This window comes from Sus scrofa, chromosome 6, assembly GCF_054392235.1.
Source record: "Sus scrofa isolate SSC_HxYL_T2T_F1_AM1 chromosome 6, Sscrofa_HxYL_maternal_Yorkshire_Landrace_v2.0, whole genome shotgun sequence".
Classification (NCBI taxonomy): Eukaryota; Metazoa; Chordata; class Mammalia; order Artiodactyla; family Suidae; genus Sus; species Sus scrofa.
Window position 1 is genome coordinate 167,389,802 of NC_139388.1, and position 18,672 is coordinate 167,408,473.

The following is an 18,672-nucleotide window of genomic DNA, read 5'->3' on the forward strand; positions in this document are numbered from 1 at the left end:
GTATTTCATGAAATATGGCCAATGCTGCGTGATCCACCTTGCAAATTATCAGAAGTCTTGCTACACATTACTTCCCCTTGACTATCAGAGGAATGTATTCTTAAAATAAGAACTCGTGTAAGATCAGTCCAAAAGAATCATAATCATAAAGGTAAATCTGCTAGAACGACTCAGAGTGGCTCCTCTTTTTTCCGCAAGTATGTGGGGCAACAGAGTTCCAGCATCTGCATCAGGACAACACGTGGTCATGTCTGGCTGTCATCGCAAATATGCCAGAGGGTTGGTTTAGGGGAACTTGATATGACCTGTACATTGGATCTGGGAGCTGCGTGTTAATGGGGTTCACCTGTATAATTTACTCCCCCAACCACAGTGAAATAATTTGCAAGTTTGTCCTAGCCACATCATCATTAGTGTAGCTGATCTGAAACGTGAGCACAGTGCTTTTTAAAAAAAAATAATAATGTTTAATGCTTTCTGATTATAAAGGAATGCCTGCTTATTGTGGAAAGTAGTTATATACGTATAAACACACAAAGGAGAACAAAATCAGCCACCAGTACTGAGAAACAACATTTGGGTCCATTTATTTTGTGTTGTTCTCACAGATTGAGTTCACTTAAATGACTTTTTAAAAAATGTAACGTTTAATTCAGTCTGCCACCTCCATTCAGCATTCCTCTATGAAAACACTTTTCTCTCTATAACATAATTTCTTACTTATACTTTCTTAATACTTTCACACCAGACTGTAAGGGTTTCCAGAACAGAGAAGGTGTGTTATTCATATAGTAACCTAATTTTGGCACAGGAACCCAAAATCCAGACTCAAGTTCTGGTACATTGCCTAACACTGCAAGGGATCCGGGTGTTTGTCCTGTCTGTCCACCTCTCGACCAACAGCCCTTAGATGCCAACTTGGCATGTAGCACATACCCACTGCATGTTGGTTGCTTGAATAAAAGTATGGGTGACTGGATGGCTGGGTGAATGTGGATTTTTATTTATTATTATTTTTCACCCCAAAATCCATTGAGCCCCTGTCCAGTGCCAGGTCTGTGCTAGGCAATGGGAATATAAGTAGCCATATTCAATACAAAGCCCAGCCTCTCCGAGGCACAGGTGCGAAAATGCTGACCCCTCTGAGATGGGCTTCCTGTGACAGCAGAGCCCAGGCAGCCCTCTTTGGGTAGTTGGTGGTGTTCAGACTTGTCTGGGGAGACACAAAGCTCTGCTGACTCTCTTCTGCCTGTGATACTAGGGACAGAGCAAAGACTCACAGAGCCCCATTCCTGACTTTGTGCCCCATTCCCCTGGGTCAGCCTTCCTCCCTGCCTCCCTCCACTCGCTGCTCATTCCAACTGGTCCCAGCTCAGAGACAGGCATGCTGTGGAGGGGGCTGCACTGGACGAAGACTGCAGGGAAGAGGGGTCCCTGACAAACTCTCCACCACCCCAGCCATCTGGTCCAGCTGGAAATCCCAGATGTGCCCCAGGTTTTGGTCAGAGCTAGTGCGGCAGCAGCGCAGGGGGAACTTTTCTGGCTGACTGACCCTCCCCACAGGGGAGCTGGCAGTTTTGCTATTTCGACAAACGAACAAACAAAGCGAACTAAAGGGGCTGAGAGAAGTGGTGAAGATTATTTGAAAGCCTCCAAAATTCGGCTGGCCTGCCAGCGCAAGTTTACACTTAGGGATCCAAACAGGACTGCCCCGCGCCCTGCGTTCCTGCTCTCACGCGCTCCCCTCCTTTGCAGGGCAGTTTTGTTGCAATGCAATTTGTTTTGCAGCGCGATTGTAGAAGCGACAGATCCTGCACGCGGCGCGCCTTTAATTATCAATCAGTGCATTTTCTCTTTTTCCCCCCGCAAGGCTATTGTTATGATCATTATTGCCGTGCCAGCTCTCTGCCCTTTCCCCCCTCCCCGGGCGAATCGCGCTCCGGTTGTGATTGCTCGGGTCTGACTTCGCGCGTGGCGGTGCGCTTCCAAACCCCCTCTCCGCCCCCCGCCCCCCGCCCCCTCCCGCCCGGTTCCGCGCCCAGGCGAGAGCAGCCGATTGGCAGAGCGGAGCTTTCAGGAACAATAACAGCGGGGGGAGCCCGGGTCCCGGGGAGCCGCCCCCGCCCCCCGGCCCGGCCGCGCGGCTCGCGCCCCCCCGCCGGGTCCCCCCCTCCGCGCCCGCCCCGCGGGCCGAGCGGCCGGCCGGGCCCGCCCCCGGCGCCCACCATGTACGCCTTTGTGCGGTTCCTGGAGGACAACGTCTGCTACGCGCTGCCCGTGTCGTGCGTGCGCGACTTCAGCCCCCGCTCGCGGCTGGATTTTGACAACCAGAAGGTGTACGCCGTGTACCGGGGCCCGGAGGAGCTGGGCGCCGGGCCCGAGAGCCCCCCGCGCGCCCCCCGAGACTGGGGCGCACTGCTGCTCCACAAGGCCCAGATCCTGGCGCTGGCAGGTGAGCGAGCGGGCCGGGAGGGACCCGGGGACGGGGCGGGGGCCGGGACCGGAGAGGGGGCCCGGGGGAGCCACTGCTTGCTCCGGCCCCTCCTCCTGTGTCCTCGGCTTTGCTTTGGGGGCCGGGGTGTCTCTAGAAGGCCAGACCAGTTAAAAAGCCGGGGTGGTCCCCTTTGTCTTCCCCGCCTGCCTCCCGGACAACTCCCGCGCTGTCAGTCTGTCCCCACCTCTGTATCTGCCCTACTCTTTCTGTCTATTCCACAGGCTCCTTCACTTTGCCTTTCTCGCCCCACCTGTGTGTACCTTCGTTTCTGTCTCTCACCTTCCGTTTACCTCTCTCTCAGTTCCTCCCCTCCCTGCTCCTTGGGTCTCCTTAGTTTCTTTAGTTGTCTGTCTTTCCCATTAAGGCCCTAGTACCTCCCGGGAGTGAGGACAAGGCTGATGTCGTCAGACTCTCTTCACAGAGGGAAGCTATGACACTCTTGTCCCATCTGGGCCATCGCTGGACAGGATGAAGAGGCCTTGATCACTGGGCACTGCGTGCCACTCTCTCCTGCCCCTCCCTGGCTAGGTGACAGGTAAAGAGGTAGCAACACACAGCATCCCTCAGCCTCCACACTGAAGAATCTCGCAGAAGGCTCCCTGAGTGAGAGCTGAGAGCCAGGAGAGAGTTTCTAGGCCAGGATATAACCAGACACCCCCCATTCCTGCTTTCCTGGGGCCCTGAGAAATAGGCAGAGCAGGTGGTCTCAGATCCACTCGACAGATGAGGAAACTAAGGTTCAGTTGGTGATCGGAGGGAACCAGCCCTCTAGCCTCCTTCACCAAGTTCTTTCTGCTGTCCTGAAGCACCTTTTCCTTTGAAAAGTCAGAGGCCCCTCTTTCCCAGTTAGTTCTAGGAAGCTTGGGAAGAGGAAAGTATCACTTCCACTTGGGGGAGCAGCCTTTTCGCTGTTGCTGGCAAGGAGCGTGTACCTTGGAGTGGGCAGAGACAGTAAGCCACCCTGCCCTCCACTCGGAAGCAAAGGCCAGGGATTAGGAGCTATTGCTAGTGTATTATAGTTTTGAGACTTTTTTTTCTTCTTCTCTAACTTCCTTTGCTTTCTCACATTTATTTCTGTTAAAAGATGAATCCAACGTGTATCATATTTAAATCTGGCAAATAAGGAAACTGTGGCTAGAAAAAGAGAAGTGACTTCCCCGGGATCCTGTGGCAAATTAGCAGTAGATTAGAGCTCTGGCTCATGACTAGTTCCTTTCCACCACCTCCTGTTGCCTTGCCTCTGGAAAGGCGGTCTTCCAGAGTCGAGGAGTGGGAAGAAGAGCTGGAAACGGATGAGAACCTGGGGTCCTTTTGGACAGACTGTATCCTTACCACCTTCTGACAAGCCCTGGGGTACAGGGATGTAGACCCCCTCCCACCACCTGGGCACACCTGGGGCCGGAAAATCAGAATGCAGCAAAGTGTGTAGAAAAGGGAAACCGTTGTAGCTGGTTAGGTTTTATTGTGTTCGTTTGCTTGCTTTTAATCACCTGAGGGAAGGGATTAGAAGATTTTTCCCCAGGAGTACCGGATAGACCTGAGGAAGTTGTCACTGGTTGTAACCTTAGCTTCCCCTTGGCTAGAAGAAATGAAAGCATGCTGCCTGAGGAGTCTGTCCTTCTCCTGGATCTGGAAGGGCCCCAGGAGAGGGGACGGGCTGTGTGTCAGGAGTCAGTGGTATGTGTGTGTTTTAGTGTGTGATGGCTGTTTTCCTCTTTTAGAGATTGTTCAGTCTTCCATTTATTCATTCAATAAACATAAACACTGTGCTTGGCTCTTCAAGCACAGCCGAGAGACTGCTGAGGCAGATGGCGGCCCCCACAGACGCTGATTTTGAAAATTGACAGAAGTCTTCTTAAGTAAGACACATGTAGTTATTGGTCTGAGGACCAGGAATCTTTTTTTTTTTTTTTTTTTTTTTTTTTTTTTTTTTAATTTTTATTTATTTATTTATTTATTTATTTATTTTTAATTTTTTGTCTTTTGTTGTTGTTGTTGTTGTTGCTATTTCTTGGGCCGCTCCCGCGGCATACGGAGGTTCCCAGGCTAGGGGTTGAATCGGAGCTGTAGCCACCGGCCTACGCCAGAGCCACAGCAACACGGGATCCGAGCCGCGTCTGCAACCTACACCACAGCTCACGGCAACGCCGGATCGTTAACCCACTGAGCAAGGGCAGGGACCGAACCTGCAACCTCATGGCTCCTAGTCGGATTCGTTAACCACTGCGCCACGATGGGAACTCCTATTAAAAACAAACAATTAAAAACAAAAAAAAAAAAACAAACCCAGGCAACATCTGGAAATTGGCAGACTGATCCAGAGAAGAAGTGTGGCGCCAGTTTTAAGCGAAGTGTGTTGAAAAGCACTTACCCCTACCTTTCTTCATTTTTTTTTTTTTTTCCTTGAGAAGAGAAAGCTGGGGGTGGGGGCCGGGGGACACCTCAAAGTTGGCTAGACCACATTTAAAATTCCAATCAGCTGGTCAGTTTTTAAGTCGGAGCCCGCCGTCCTGGCTGCAGAACTGATTGGAAAGGCCAGCGCGGGTTTGGGAGGTCACCCTGGGAGAACTCTCCTGTGCACCTTGCAACCCCACCTTGACTTCCTTGGCTGGGGTGGCGCTGAGAATTGCTTGCAGTGACTTGGTCCTAAGAGCTCATCTTCTGGCATCCCTAGTTGTAAATGCCACTGTGCTGTGACACCAGCCATGAGTAATTAATCCCTCTCTGGCCTCAAAAGCCTGGTTTCAGTTTCAGGGCCACTTTATGGCTTTTGGTGAGAAGTGTGTGGCTGTACTGGTTGCCCAGGCCAACCCAGAGCTGTCTTCAAGTGTCCCTCTTCTTGTGTCCAGGAAATGTCAGAGCCCAGAGCTGTGGGACTTTGCATTTTGCAGCCCAGGCTGGTCTGCACCATGCTTTCTGGTGTGTCAGAACCCAGTACCGAGTCTTAAGTTCACTTCAAGGGGAACAGCCACACACAGCTTTATTGACGGTCTCGCTTTGCACCTGTGCGTTATCTTTGTTCGTCTTCCCCAGACCCAGATGAGGACACCGAGGCTCAGGGACCCCTGCAGTGGCACAGCGAACAAATGGCAAAGCTCGACTTGGAATCCAGGTTTTCCTGGGCCAGCCCCCACTTGGCAGTCTCCTTTGTCAAGCAGCTGATGGTCCCATCAGCCACACACTTGCTTGGAAGGAGGGCAAGGAAGGCGCAGAACTGCCTGTGAAGCTTAGAGTTCAAGGCAAGTTTCCAAGCCCAAGAGCTGTTTTAGGTGCTGTTTTCGAGCCCCTTCTGCTCTCCCTGACCAGCCCCACTCCTGCAGGGCACCCACACCTCCCTCAGTCCCTGCTACGTGTTGTCGTCTTCCTGAGGAAACCTCAAACGAGCTCCCCTCCCCCGAGGAGCATCCACGCAGCTCGAGACTTGGCTTATCTTTGGATGTGGTCTCTCCTCCGTCACTGTCATTTATTTGCCCAACAGCTTGTGAAAGTGAGAGCAGCCCACTTGGAGAGCTTCCCGTTATCTCCCTGCAGCCCAGCCTGCTGCTGGGCTCATCCTATTGAGTCCATGTTGTTTTCTGGGGCCGAAACGGGTTTTCTCTGAGCGCAGGGTCTTAACGTCCTGCGCCGTCCTCTCCAGGCCCCTCTGCTCTGTTATTTTTATTTGAGTATGCTAACTTCCTTTTGTTGTCACACGTCCCCTTTCCTACTTCTACCCACCAGGCCCAGGCTGTAATAAAAGAATGCTCCAACCCTGAGGCCCTGGGATTGAAAGACAGCACAACCCTGGAGAGATAAGAGTTAACTTTTCAGGCCCTGCTGTGTAAGTTTTTGTCCCAGCAGAGTGACAAAGACATGGGCATGGGCCTCAGGGCCAATGTCATCTTAGGGCCCAAAGCAATGGCTACATAGAGGTAGGAGCCAGGCCCTGGAGCAGCGCAGCAAAAGGACCCATTCTAGGTGGCCTTTGCAAGTTATCTTTTAAATCTTATTTTTTGACTCTGCCCCCCTCCTCGCATCCAGGCCCACCCCAGCTTTTACTCATCTCCACCAGCTCCTTCTAATTGATCTGCCTCAATCTGTTTTCCAAACTGCTGTCAGGCTGATCTTCTAAAACACAGTCTTAGTCAAGTCACTGCTCTCTTTAGAACCTTGTGTAGCTCCCTGTTGCCTACTGAGTAGAAGGTCTGCTTCTTAGCCTGGGCATTCATGGTGACCCCGGGGCCCCCTTACTTCTCCAGCTTCCCTGAGAGCTGTGGTATTTTGTGCCAGATTGAGAACACACCCTCAGGCCCTCTTTTGAGCCAACCAGGACGGATTAATCACTGTGTGACGTGGAGCGCACCCTCTAGTGGGGAAGGCAGATGTGTGAGGTGCCTGCGGTCCAGCGAGCTGCGGGCTGTCCCAGAGGAGTGGGTGCAGGCCCTGGCAGCACCCTCTTCCACCCTCTGTCCCCCAGGGAAACGCCCCCTCGGAGCTCCCGTTTTGCTTTGCTTTTGCTTGTCCCTTGTTTAGGGATCTTAGCGTTTTGTGTCTTGTTTGGGTTGGTTGGGAATGTGTCTGCCATCCTCGTCTCTGCATCTGCTGTGCCCAGCACATAGTCAGTCCACTCCAGTCCGCCCACGTTGAACTCACTGAATTCACCAATTTGGGGAAGACAGGTGCATTTTTTATGCTTGGGGAGAGGAGGGAGGGAGGACAAGAACCTCTGTAGCAGCAGCTTGTTTTTCGTAATAGTAACCTGCCGTGAGATTTGGAGGTTTCATTCAACTTTGTTCATCTGGAAAAAGTCAGCATTCTTTATCACTCCCTTGACGAGAAGAAACCCCACACTTGGGGGAAAATAGCTTCCAAAGCCATGTTCTTCTTGCTTTGGTAATTTTAGCTCATTCAGGGCTCAGGTCCCAGCTTGGCATTGTCGGTCCAAATAGATCACTTGCTCCAGAAACGCTTTGGAACTTCTACAAAGTTAGCAGCGAAGCAGGGGACGAGCCGATTTCATATGCAAAGATTGTTGCATGTCATCAGTGGGAGTCTGCCAACAAAAGGATTTTTTTTTTTTCTTAAGCGAGTGAAAACTTTTAATTTAGGTTTGGACATGTTCTGCTGATATACATTGGAGCAAAGATTGGAACTTGCCTGCTGTCATCTGTTACAGATTGTACTTAAATCTTAACCATTAAAGGTTCCGTCCGATGTGATTTGTCTTGTTTAAGAAACACATATTTGTTACAACTACATAGTATATGTTGCCGAGTGCTTCAGAGTTCTGGTTCACAGGATGAAAGAAAAAATTGCCTCAGGCAAGCTGAGGTCTTGCTCTTTTTTGTGGTTTTTTGTTATTCAAGAGCATACTGGTTTTTATTTTTAAAAACACACCAGAAAAGTGGAATTCAAATTTAAATCTTTGACTCCAAGATGTATTCTCTTTCAACTGTGCCTACCTGCTTTGCCGTCTAAGTTCCTTAGAGAAAGAAGATGTATGTTCTCTTCGTTTTAAAATGCTCATCAGAAAGGCACACATACCCTGAAGAGTTTTTCTCTGGGTCGTTGAAGTTCCCCAGGTGTTGAGTTATCCTCGGTGGTGGTCAGGATTAGACTGGAGGTAAATGCAGGAGGAGGACTAGGCATTGTTTCCAGTATTTGTTAACTACTCCCCAGCTTTCAGGTTCGGTGCTGGGAATTGCCGCGTACTTACTCTTTCCACATCCTTGTGAGATAGGGCTTCTTGTTTTACCCGAGAGAAGAAAGCTACTGAAACAGTTGTTGAGCAGATGCTATAGGTGCCAGACGAGGGCTATGGAGAAGGGCGAGTCAGGTCAACCAAAGAGCATGATACCTAAACGAAGGTGGCAGTGGTCGTGATGGATCTGAGATGGATTAAGGAAGGAGAATCCACGGCCCTTGGGAACGCTCTGGTTGCGGTGATGTGGGTGAGGCTGATGTGATGCTGTGATGATCCGGGTTCTCCTCCCTCCATAGGGAGCACGAGGAGAGTTGTTGGTTGGAAGGGGAGAAGATGAGCTTAGTTTGAGACAAGATGGTTCTGAGGGGCCCATGGGACATCTCGGCAGATATTCCGGGAGAGCAATTAGGCACATGGCCCACGGTGCAGGAGAACGCTCTGAAATTGGGCTACAGATCCCAATGTGGAAGTCATTAGCTGGACGGGGGTGTCCTGGTGGGAGAGGTGCAGAGTAAGCAAATCATGCAGAACTCTTCTGCACACCAGCCTTTAAGGGCACAGGGGAAGCAGTGGAGCCCAGAAAGGTGCCTGGCAAGCAGCAGCCAGAGATGGACTGAGAGTCAAGTGATAACCAGGAGAGATGCTTGGCATCGTGGAAATCAACTGAGGATGGAAGGCTTTGCATCCCACGTGTAAGTTTGGTTTTGTTTCTTTTAACTGGAGCAACGACTTTTTCCTCTGAGCTCACTGGTGAGACATAGAATAAATGTAAAAGTCAGAAAAAAAGATGTGCATGGGATGGCATTTTGGTAGTTTTGAATGTAAGAGTTTTGCCCCAGTAGAGGAAGGATCAGCTCTGTTGTTTGGGGTCCAGAAAGCAAAACTGGGTCCAGAGAGTGGAATTCATAGCACTGGGTGGGAATAATATAATACTCGCAGAGAGAGGAGACGCACAACAGAGAGGGCTTCCAGCGTGGTGATGAGCTCCCCGTCCTGGGAGGTGGCAAGCAGGTCAGGGATACTTTAGGATAGAATCCTGCTCTTTGGGAGAATTCGGTTAGATGCCTCCCTCCTCTAGGTCACGTCCTTAAGTATCAAGGAGCAGCGTCCGAGAGCTGAAAGAAGATAGGCTTTGAAATCAGACGGTCTGGGTTCACATGGTGACCCTGTTACTTACAAGCTGTGTGACCTTAGGGAGATTACCTCCCTTCTCTGAGATTCAGGTGCTCATCGCTAATGCAGCGAGAGTAATCAGCGACTCGCCCACTGTGTTACTGAGCCAGGTAGTATGGAGACGTATCTAGCGCGTGGTAGGTCCTCCTTAAAGGTCAGTAGCTGCTCAGGACTGCAGTGGCTAAGCCCTGTCCAGAGGACAGCTTGCTTAGTCGTGGCTGCTGCCATCTGCGGAAGGGAACGCCAAGGAGCAGACAGGTTTAAAATTTAACTTGGGTGTGTGTTGTAAATCCTCCTGGGGCTTGACTTTGGCGTGAAAGGCTGACCATCTACCCTCAGGTTTTGCCCCTCTGTGACCCTGTGGTGGGGCCCACTTTTCACCCTGGCAGCAACAGCCTGGTGAAGCACAAGGGGGCAGCTGAACAGATGAGCCAGCAGGAGGAGGTTCCCAGTTCTGTCTGTGCCAAGGCCCGTGAGGCCGTGGGAGCGAGAGCAAGGAGACCTACTGAAACCTGGTCAGCAATTTTCTCCCCTTGTGGACAGTCTCGGTAGGACCTGGCTTCAGGGGCCCCACCTGGAAGCCTGAATCATCTTCTTTTACCCTGCACTGCCCAGAAGAGGAGACCTGGATCCCCTGTGACGGGCGAGCGGTCACACAGCTGGAAGGACCTTGTAAGGTTTCCTCGTCTAGCCCCCATGTGTCATAGAGAAGAAAGCTGAACGAAGTGGCCGGTACCCCAGGGGATGAGCTGCAGAGCCAGGCCTCGAACCTGTGCCTCCTGACTTCTTTCTGCTTTGCCACAGCCAGCACTCATCTTCTTGTTGTGTTGGCTAGATATAGTCCTTGAGACTGGAGAATTTTGTCTGCCTTGGATTTTATGAAAACAAACACCATAGGCCAGAGAATGAGATGTGCATGCCTTTTCTGTGACATATCTGTTTTTCATGCAAACATAAGACTTTGCATGGTTTTTTTTTTAACCAATGAAGAACTCTAAACTTGCATATAGGTATTTTTAAAACAAGGCAAAACTTATGTGAAACATTTTATATTTAGCCTTTCAGAATTTCATCCTAGCTAACAAACCTACACCACATTAAACTCTCTGATATTGGATTCTTTTAATTATCAGCATGCTTTTATGTAGAATGGGTGTCAAGACAGTGCCTCTCCCAGTTCAGCTGTATTTCAGATTCTTCAGGGGTATTTTCGCTTTTGAAGACAGCCTCATTTCCTGTCCACCAGCCTGTTTTCTAAAACTCTGTTTGCTTATTGCCATGCCTCCATTTTTTTTTCTTCTAGTGGTAAATTTAATCTCCCGCTCAGATTCCTAACAAATACCAAGTTCTTCTGTGTTTTTGAAGAGCAGCTTCTGCCGTAGGTTATGGCTTTGAACAGGGACTCCTTTAGGGGATTGTTTAGAGTTTGGTAGTCTTGATACGCTGTGTCAGGAGACGGGTATGACACCATACTTGTGCTCAATTCAGTTTGGGAGTTTTCAGAGTGTTCTCCTGGGTGTAGACAAGGGCCTCAGAGAAAGGCTGGCACTTGGGAAATTTTATTGGCACACTCACCATTTTTTGTGTGCCTTTCAGTTCAGTGGGGGAAGTTACAGCAACTTGGTAGTTTTCTTTGCCTATGGGATCATTGGGTGATAGGCACAGGGCCTCAGTGTCATGCAGACCTGACTAGAAATTCTGGCTCTGATATTTAATAGCTTTATGCCTTAGGCGAGCCGCCTCACTTCTTTGAGCCTCAATTTCTGCTTCCACAGAATCATGATGGAGATTAGATATACTGACGTTAGTAAAGAATTTGGCACGCGGCCTGGCCCGTGGTAGATGCATAGCCTTCGTCGAATGGATGAAGGCCGTTAGCTGACAACATAGTAGCTGGAACGCGGGAGGAGAGAGCTGATCCCCAAATCCTTGTTGGTTCTCTTGCCCTGGAAATGAAGGAATCAGACAGTCAGAATCAATGAAGAGTGTCCCTTCAGCCGCTGCATATTTACTTCTGCTTACCCTCAAACTGATTATTTGCTTTCAAGCTTAGAGAAGTTGCAAAGGCAGGCTGACTAGAGAGTTTGCCACATCCCTTTGAGTCCTGTGCTAGCTGCTTCTGTGGTTTCCTGGAATGCAAAGCATTCTCCAAGGCGACATTCAGATGCTGGGGAAGGTACCTGCTGTCTTGGACGATCCACACCGCCGTTCACCTTCGGTAACAGGACCAGTCACGAGTGATGGCTTCTTGTCACCCTGTGTTCAGTCTCCTCCTCATACCTCATCCATCTGGCTTGTCACTGCCACATTCATCTTCCCCAAACGTCTCTTTCGTCTTGTCTCAATCGGTGTCTGTGTCGGATACCTGCCGTGGTTCTCTTTAACTGTAGGCTAAGTGCCAACCACATGACCCACAGGGGTAGCCTCACAGCCTCCATTCCGTGAACACCCATGTCAAGAAGGCAACTATGCATGTGGTGTTTTATATACACGAACTCTGGAAAAACAGTGTATTATCCCTACCTTACAGATGATGAAAGTGAGACTCAGACAGGTGGCGTAGCTCGCCCATGTTCCCACAGTCAGCGTGTAGCAGAGCCAGAATTCCAAACCAGAACCACCTGATTCGAAAGACTGGGCTGCTTTTATTAAACCCTGGGCCTCCCCTCGCCTTCTCCACTTTTTGCAGTGACACTGAGTGTCCCATAACCTCCAGGGGACTGGATGTGTGTGGGGGACATCACATTTAACTCAGGATTAGAGGGAGGAAGGCCTGGCAGTGGCAGGGGTGGGGTGGGGGGGTGCCCCGTGCCCCATATGAGCCAGCATCTCTTAGAAAGTCAAACTTTGTATTCTGGTTGGGTTCTTGGTACAGCCTGGGTGATGAGGATCCCGAAGACAGAGACCACTTAGCATAGTGCTCAGCCCACATCAAGGCTCAGTAAATGTCTGCTGACTGCAGACAAGGACGAGCGGAGGCCCCAGAGCTTCCTGAGCGCTCGTCCACGAGCCCGGCTCAAGGAGGAGACTGACGAGCATTAGGCGGCTCTCAGAGGAGCGTCAGCGTCTCCCTGGCCAGGCATTAGGGCAGCCAGGATCCAGGTCGGGGGTGGGAGGTTGGAGGGACTGTCTGCCTCTGCTGCTTTCTGGAGCTCACTCCTGTCCCTCAGACCTTCCTGTAAGCTCAGCCGGCCTTTTCAAAGAACCCATTCAAGCCCTGAGGCCTGGCCTGCCTCCTAATTCTTGTGCCTGGTGATGGTTGCTGCTATCTGGGGACTTCCCAAGGCCAGGGGAATCCACAGGAGAGCCAGAGGGGTCCTCTGCTTTGAGCTTCAGCCTGGGGAACTTAGATGTCCTGTCTAGAGCTATCGTTTATTCATTTGGCGTTTATGGATATGGCTCTACCCTATTTCAAGCGTGGGCATGTGCTTGGGAGGCTGAGGTCTAGATTGAATCCTGGCTCTGCCCCTTCCCCTCTGGGTGGCTTTAAGCCGTCTTTGAGTTTCATTTCTTCTTTTGTGGGGAAAAAACAAACGCAACTAATACCTAACTGCAGGGTTGGGAAGAATAGTAATACATGCGCAGAGCCTTATGGTGGTATCTGATAGGGAGTAGACATTCTAAAAGCGGTAGTCAAGTTTTTAATGGGAGCAGAATAACGTAAAAGTCACCACTTTGACCATTTTAAAGTGTGTACAATTCAGTGTTCTGCAACCACGTTCACTATCTCATTTCAGAACAGTTTCATCAAAAAGAAACTCCTGTTACCCATGGAGAGGGTAACATTGCCCCTTCCCCCTACACCCCTGGCAAGTATTATCTGCTTTCTGTCTCTGTGGATATGCCTGTTCTGGACCTTTCCTATATGTGGAGTCATACATCATGTGTCCTTGGCGTCTGGCTTCTTTCACGTTGCATAATGTTTTCAGGGTCCATGCACGTTGTAGTAGGAATGAAATACTTTCTTTTTATGGCGGAATAGCAGCCACTGCATGGCTATACCACGGTTTGCTCATCCATTCGCACGCTGATGGACAGCTGGGTCCTTTCCACCTTTTGACTCGTACGGATAATGTCGCTGACGGACATTTGCACAGCAGTGTTCGGTGGACGTGGCTTCACGTCTCTTGCGTACACACCTAGGAGTGGGATTGCTGGATCGTGTAAGCTTTTGAGAAACTGTTTTCCGCAGGGGCCGCCCCATTGTACATTCCCACCAGGAGTGTATGAGGGTTTTCTCCACGTCCTCCCAGTGCTTCTCATTTTTCTCTTGTTCTTGTCTCTCCTTTTTTTTTTTTTTTTGTTTTGGTAGCCATCCTAGCGAGTATGAAGTATATCTGATTGTATTATTTTTTATTTCAACTTCCATAATAACATGATTCTGAGCCTCTGTTTATATGCTTACTCGTGTAGCCTTCTTTTTTATTCTTCTATTAATTTTTTTTCTTTTTCGATGCGTCCCTGTGGTGTATGGCCTCCCGTATGGTACGGACCCTGCCTGTTCACACTCCCGTGGGCAAGGTCGACCTTAGAGCCGATGATTGCAACCCAGTAAGAAAATTGGCTATAGAGAAGGTATGTGTGAGGTGTAGTGGGAACTTTGAGGAGGAAGGAGGAGCGGAGTGGGGGCTGAGAGGAGTTGGTCCAGCAGACGGGAAAGGAGGCGGGCTTCCAGTTAGATGGAGGAGCACGGAGCTTTGGGTATAGCTGGTGGGGCGGGGGCTCCTGTCTCCGGCGGGGGTAGAGCTCCCCCGAGTGTCCCCCCTCTCAGGTGGGCAGCTGGGCAGGTCTCCACCTCTCGGAGCAAGCCTGCAGCAGCCCTGGGCCAGCAGCAGGCTCTGCGGAGCGTTGTCATCTGTGCCAAGCACAGGGGTGTGTTGCCTTCAAGGCACACTTACCTGGCCGACTTGATCCCACCGGAGGCCAGCATTCTGTCTCCGTCTCTACAGAGAGAGAACGGTGACGTTCACGGACCCAGCAGCTGGCCTGACCTCCTCTCACCCCACCAGGTGTCAGAGCTGGACGTGGAGCCCACCTGTCTGACTCCTCCGGCCTCTTCCACGCCTGCAGGCGAGCCTCCGTTCTTCTTGCCTTGGCCCTGCCGCCTCAACTTCACTCCTCACCTCTTTTTTCCTGCCAATCTTTTGTAAACATTCCAGTGTAGATATTTTCCTGACCTCTCTTTTTTTTTGGTTTCTCTTCTTTATCCCTCTTCTCGTCATCCAGCAATGGCTCTCCCTTCTATGAACACGGACCGTCCAAGTGCCATTCACTCTGCTCAGGTTCTTAACACACAGAATTTATCATCTTCACTGCACCCTGGCAACTGAGGCTGCAAGTGAGGAAATAGACCAGAGAAGTAGAGTAAGCGACCCAATACACCCAGGAAGTAAGGCGTCTGGCTCAAAGGACACTTCCTCTCAGAGGCCCGCCTTGGTCGCCCTGACCGAAACCATCTCCCTCGTCCCCGAGATCCTATAGCAGTTACGCTCCCCTTGTTCAAACTCACTCCTTGAGATCCTGTCTCAGTTTTATTTGAGGGCTTTTCTTTTTCATGGGTTTTTATCTAGTGTCCTCCAAACAGGCTTTCATTCTCAGTGGTCCAAGGCCCTGGCTAGGTAGAGCCTGCAAGTATAAAGTCTCGGTCAATGTTAAGCTGAGGCACCAGAGGAAGAGCGCTGGACCCGGGACTCTCATCCTGTTCGTGTTATGGCGCTAACTTCTGTGTCCTTGCGCAGCGGGGGGCTCTCCAGACTGGGACCCCTGCCTGTCCTGCTCCTCCCGTGTCCCTGGGCCTGACTGTTGAGTGGATGGGTGCCTAGACCTACCATTTGGAATCTCATCTCCATTTTGAAAGGGTTAAGTGAGATGATCTGAGAAGTGCCTGGTTTTTGAGTCTGAATGGCAGCTTCTCTCCACAGCACCAGGATCCTGAGCTGCAGAGTTTCAGCTCAGAGTGGCAGCGCACAGCTTGTCATTTCTAGTTTCGTGGCTGCATCTCAGATTTTTGCCCTTGAACTTGTCAAACTGAAGAGTAGCCCAGGAGCTTTGCCTCAACACATCCACGAGTCCTGACACCACCCGCTGATCCCCTGCGTCTCTTTCAGTTTCTCGCGCTCTCTGTTTTTTCACATGTGAAAACGCCCACCCTCCCCATTTCGGGGTAACTTCATTTGGTGCCCTTTCTTTAGGTTTTACGTTTAGCAGCTTCTTGACTTGGCGTCAGCACTGGTTTGTAGGAGGGGAGCTGTTGCTCTTTTTGAAGGACCACAGTCCTTGCTAATGCTCATGCCTCACCCCTGGTTGCACGTTATAGGTACAAAGAGAGCAAGAGCTCAGAACTGGCCTTTCTGGTGGAACTGGAACCCGAGGGTTGCTCCCCGTTAGTGAGAAAGGCCGTTTTCTTCTCTGATCAGGAGGGCGTCTTCTTCTCTAGACGGTTCCCTTACACTTGATACCCTCTGAAGTCATCTCTTGGGTTTTCTAATTCTGTCTTTGTTCCCCTTATGCTTAGGGAAAGAAAATGATTCTGAGCATGTAGATGATACCACTTTTAGCGTCCCATCCATTGAGTACCCGGTGTGTGCCAGTGCCATGTGGTCCTTTGCGAGGCATCACTGTCATCCCCACACTCCTTCCTAAGAGGAGGCACCTAAGACCGTGTGACTAAGGCCTTGGTCCTCCCTCCTCACCTGTCACGGAAGAGCCGAGTTGCACTCGCTCTCCCTGGAGTCCCACTCCTGACCCGCTGGGGCTCCGTTGCTAAGACCATTTCGGAAGATGTGGCATTTGACTACATTCTGGAATAGTTGGGTGCCTATGAGCATGTTTCTAAGCTTTCCTAGCACGTTGCGAGGGGAATAAGCCTGGCCTGGGGCAAGTCTAAGATCATGTTGAACACGTGCGTGTGCATGTGTGCACACCCACACACTCACACACACACACGCTCACACGCTCACACATAAAGACCCTGAGACCCTGGACTTAACTGTTACCTGGCCACAGCCACATCCAGCATCGGGCAACATGCTGCAGACTGCATTGAGGGGACAGCAGCGGGGACCTTTGAAAAGTATAAGAAGCAGTAACTACCAGACTCTCAACTCAAGCCCAGCTAATAAGACCCCAACGCATTGACCTCCGGGGCCGCTTCCTGAGCGGGTTCACGTTTCTTCCTCTGGAACGCTACTCTTGGAATTTTTACTCTTGACAGCTACACCGAGAGGCAGATCTGGGAAATGAAGCCTGAGATTTGTGCAGAAGGAAAAAAAAAAACATCTCTTTCAGATTATCTGATGTTGAGCTTAAAGAATGAGAAAGTGAGGAGAAATAATACCCCTTGTATTTGAGAAGCACCTTTGTCGTTTGCAGTGCACGCTCGTGTGCGTTGTATCACACACAAGCACTGGGTGAGACGCCAGGGGCCTGGTTCCCACTCCTGGCTCCTCCTCAGACTCACACGCCGGGAAGCCCCTTCCATCCCCTGCCTTTCGAGGCCCCTCCCCCGTAAAATGAAAGAGTTGGACCATTTAGTCACTGAAGCCCCTCAAGCTCTGTCATTTCCTGATACCAGTGAAAAGGTAGTAAATGTTACTTGTTCGCCTTCCTGGGTCAGTGTTACCTCGGCCTGCCCTGTGTCTGGGCTCTGGGGAGGCTCTGCCTCAGCACCAGTGCAGGCGTCACCTCCGGGAGAGCCACCAACCTTTCCGTGCCCACTGGGACCTGAGCTGGCGGAAACCCACCGAGTTTTCCTGTTGTTGAGGGATTCGTGTGCTGGCTAAGTTTAAGCCAAATAGCAATCGAAGGGCCATTCCAGTTCCAAGATTCTAGAAATCCATAAAAGGCCACCCTTGAAGAAGTACTTAGGGAAACCCCTCAGCAAATTCACTGGGCACTGTTTCAGCGCTCTGTACGGTGGTGCTTTTAGCATGCACCCTTGAGCCTAGACTTTGATCTGCAGTGCAGCTCCCAGAAGCCCTGCAGGTGGGAGGGAACAGGTCTGGCTGTGTGCTTTTCTTTTTTAACTGGTCTGGCCTCACTCGTTCTCTAGCATTTGAGGTTATGGGCATTTTGAGCACCTTGACTCATAATGAACCTTGTTCTCTTGCTGTGCATTTTAGAAGACAAATCTGACCTTGAAAACAGTGTGATGCAGAAGAAAATAAAAATCCCCAAACTTTCTCTGAATCACGTAGAAGAAGATGGGGAGGTTAAAGATTATGGGGAAGAAGATATACAGCTTAGACACATCAAGGTAACGAAATATTTCCCTTTTTTTGGACGTATGCGGGAGCATGTTCAGATTTGCGATAGCTAAAGAATTCCAGTCTGGCCTCCTCTCCTCTCTCATGTCATAGGCCATGTTTTTGCAGGTGGGGAGAGGCTTGGGACAGCTAGTATGCGTTTGCTGTGCCGGCTGCCTTTCCCTGTTGGCACCGTCTGGGCAGTGGCGTCACCACTGAGGGTTGGAATGGTGCATTTCCCTCTGGCCTGCAGCGAGCTCACTCGTCGGCTCCAGGACACGGGGTGGCTGTTCTTAGGCGGCAGTTCGGAGCCGGTCACTCTCAGACTGTCCCAGACAGCTACGGCTGGGCGCACAAGGAGATGGGGTGCGCCAGCTTCCCACAGAGGGATTAATGTGGCCTGGGTTGGAAGAAAACTTTTGCTTGAGGTTGCATTGCCTTTGGTGTGCTCCTCTGTTGGTCTCTTCCAGCCATCCCTTGTAAAGCCTGTTGACTATTTTGTTCAATAAGCCAGATGATTTTTCTATACCATGGGTGCCCAGAGGAAGGGAGGAGAAAGAAAGAAAGACGCCTTCTGCACTGACCACAGTTTGATTTTGGACGCAGGTCAAGGACATTCCCAAAGCAGAGTCCAAAGGACGCAATTGAGTTTAGTTCATGGATTCATTGCACCTGGCCTGGTGCTGGTTCCTGAGGTCATGATGATTAGAGCGGCGTGGTCCCTGCCTTTGATGGTGCCACACTGTAGTGATGCAGGCAGACCTCCGAAATGATCGTTACAGTTTTAACAAATCAGTTCATCTAGACGAGCAGCATTTTATCCCAGAGGATGAAATGACAGGATAGGATTTTGTCGTGAAACTTAGGTAATCTCAGGGTCATTTTTTGTTGTGTGTTTTTCTCCCCGAATTTTCAGGAACATACTGAGGTTAAGGCAGGCTCGACCTGACACAGTTAAGTTGTCCAAAATCTTGTGTTCTTAGTTGTCTGCCCCCCCCCCAATCAGGAGCGCCCCGAGCCCCCCGCCCTGGTGGAGAATTCTGTTGGTCTTGTAACTCCCAGTCCCCCTCAACGGAAGC

General features: G+C 50.6%; 1 protein-coding gene across 24 annotated transcripts in view; it reads left to right on the top strand.

The window, feature by feature from the left end:
• The window catches only part of LOC100737108 (AGBL carboxypeptidase 4), a 1,252,169-nt gene that overhangs the window by 998,010 nt on the left and 235,487 nt on the right, over nt 1–18,672 (top strand). For 8 of the 24 annotated variants that reach the window (XR_014808340.1, XR_014808345.1, XR_014808344.1 and 5 more), the window contains exons 1-2: nt 2,062–2,452; nt 17,471–17,604. The exons of 6 other annotated variants lie outside the window; for them this stretch is intronic. Coding sequence is in view for 13 of the 18 variants with exons in the window: in XM_084965120.1 (XP_084821246.1) it covers nt 2,227–2,452; nt 17,471–17,604 (360 nt within the window). In the remaining 5 variants the exon portion in view is untranslated. Of the gene's footprint in view, nt 1–2,061; nt 2,453–5,527; nt 5,734–7,239; nt 13,926–17,470; nt 17,605–18,672 lie in introns of those variants that run through there. 10 more of the 24 variants (XR_014808341.1, XM_084965119.1, XM_084965121.1 and 7 more) reach the window with 5 other exon arrangements.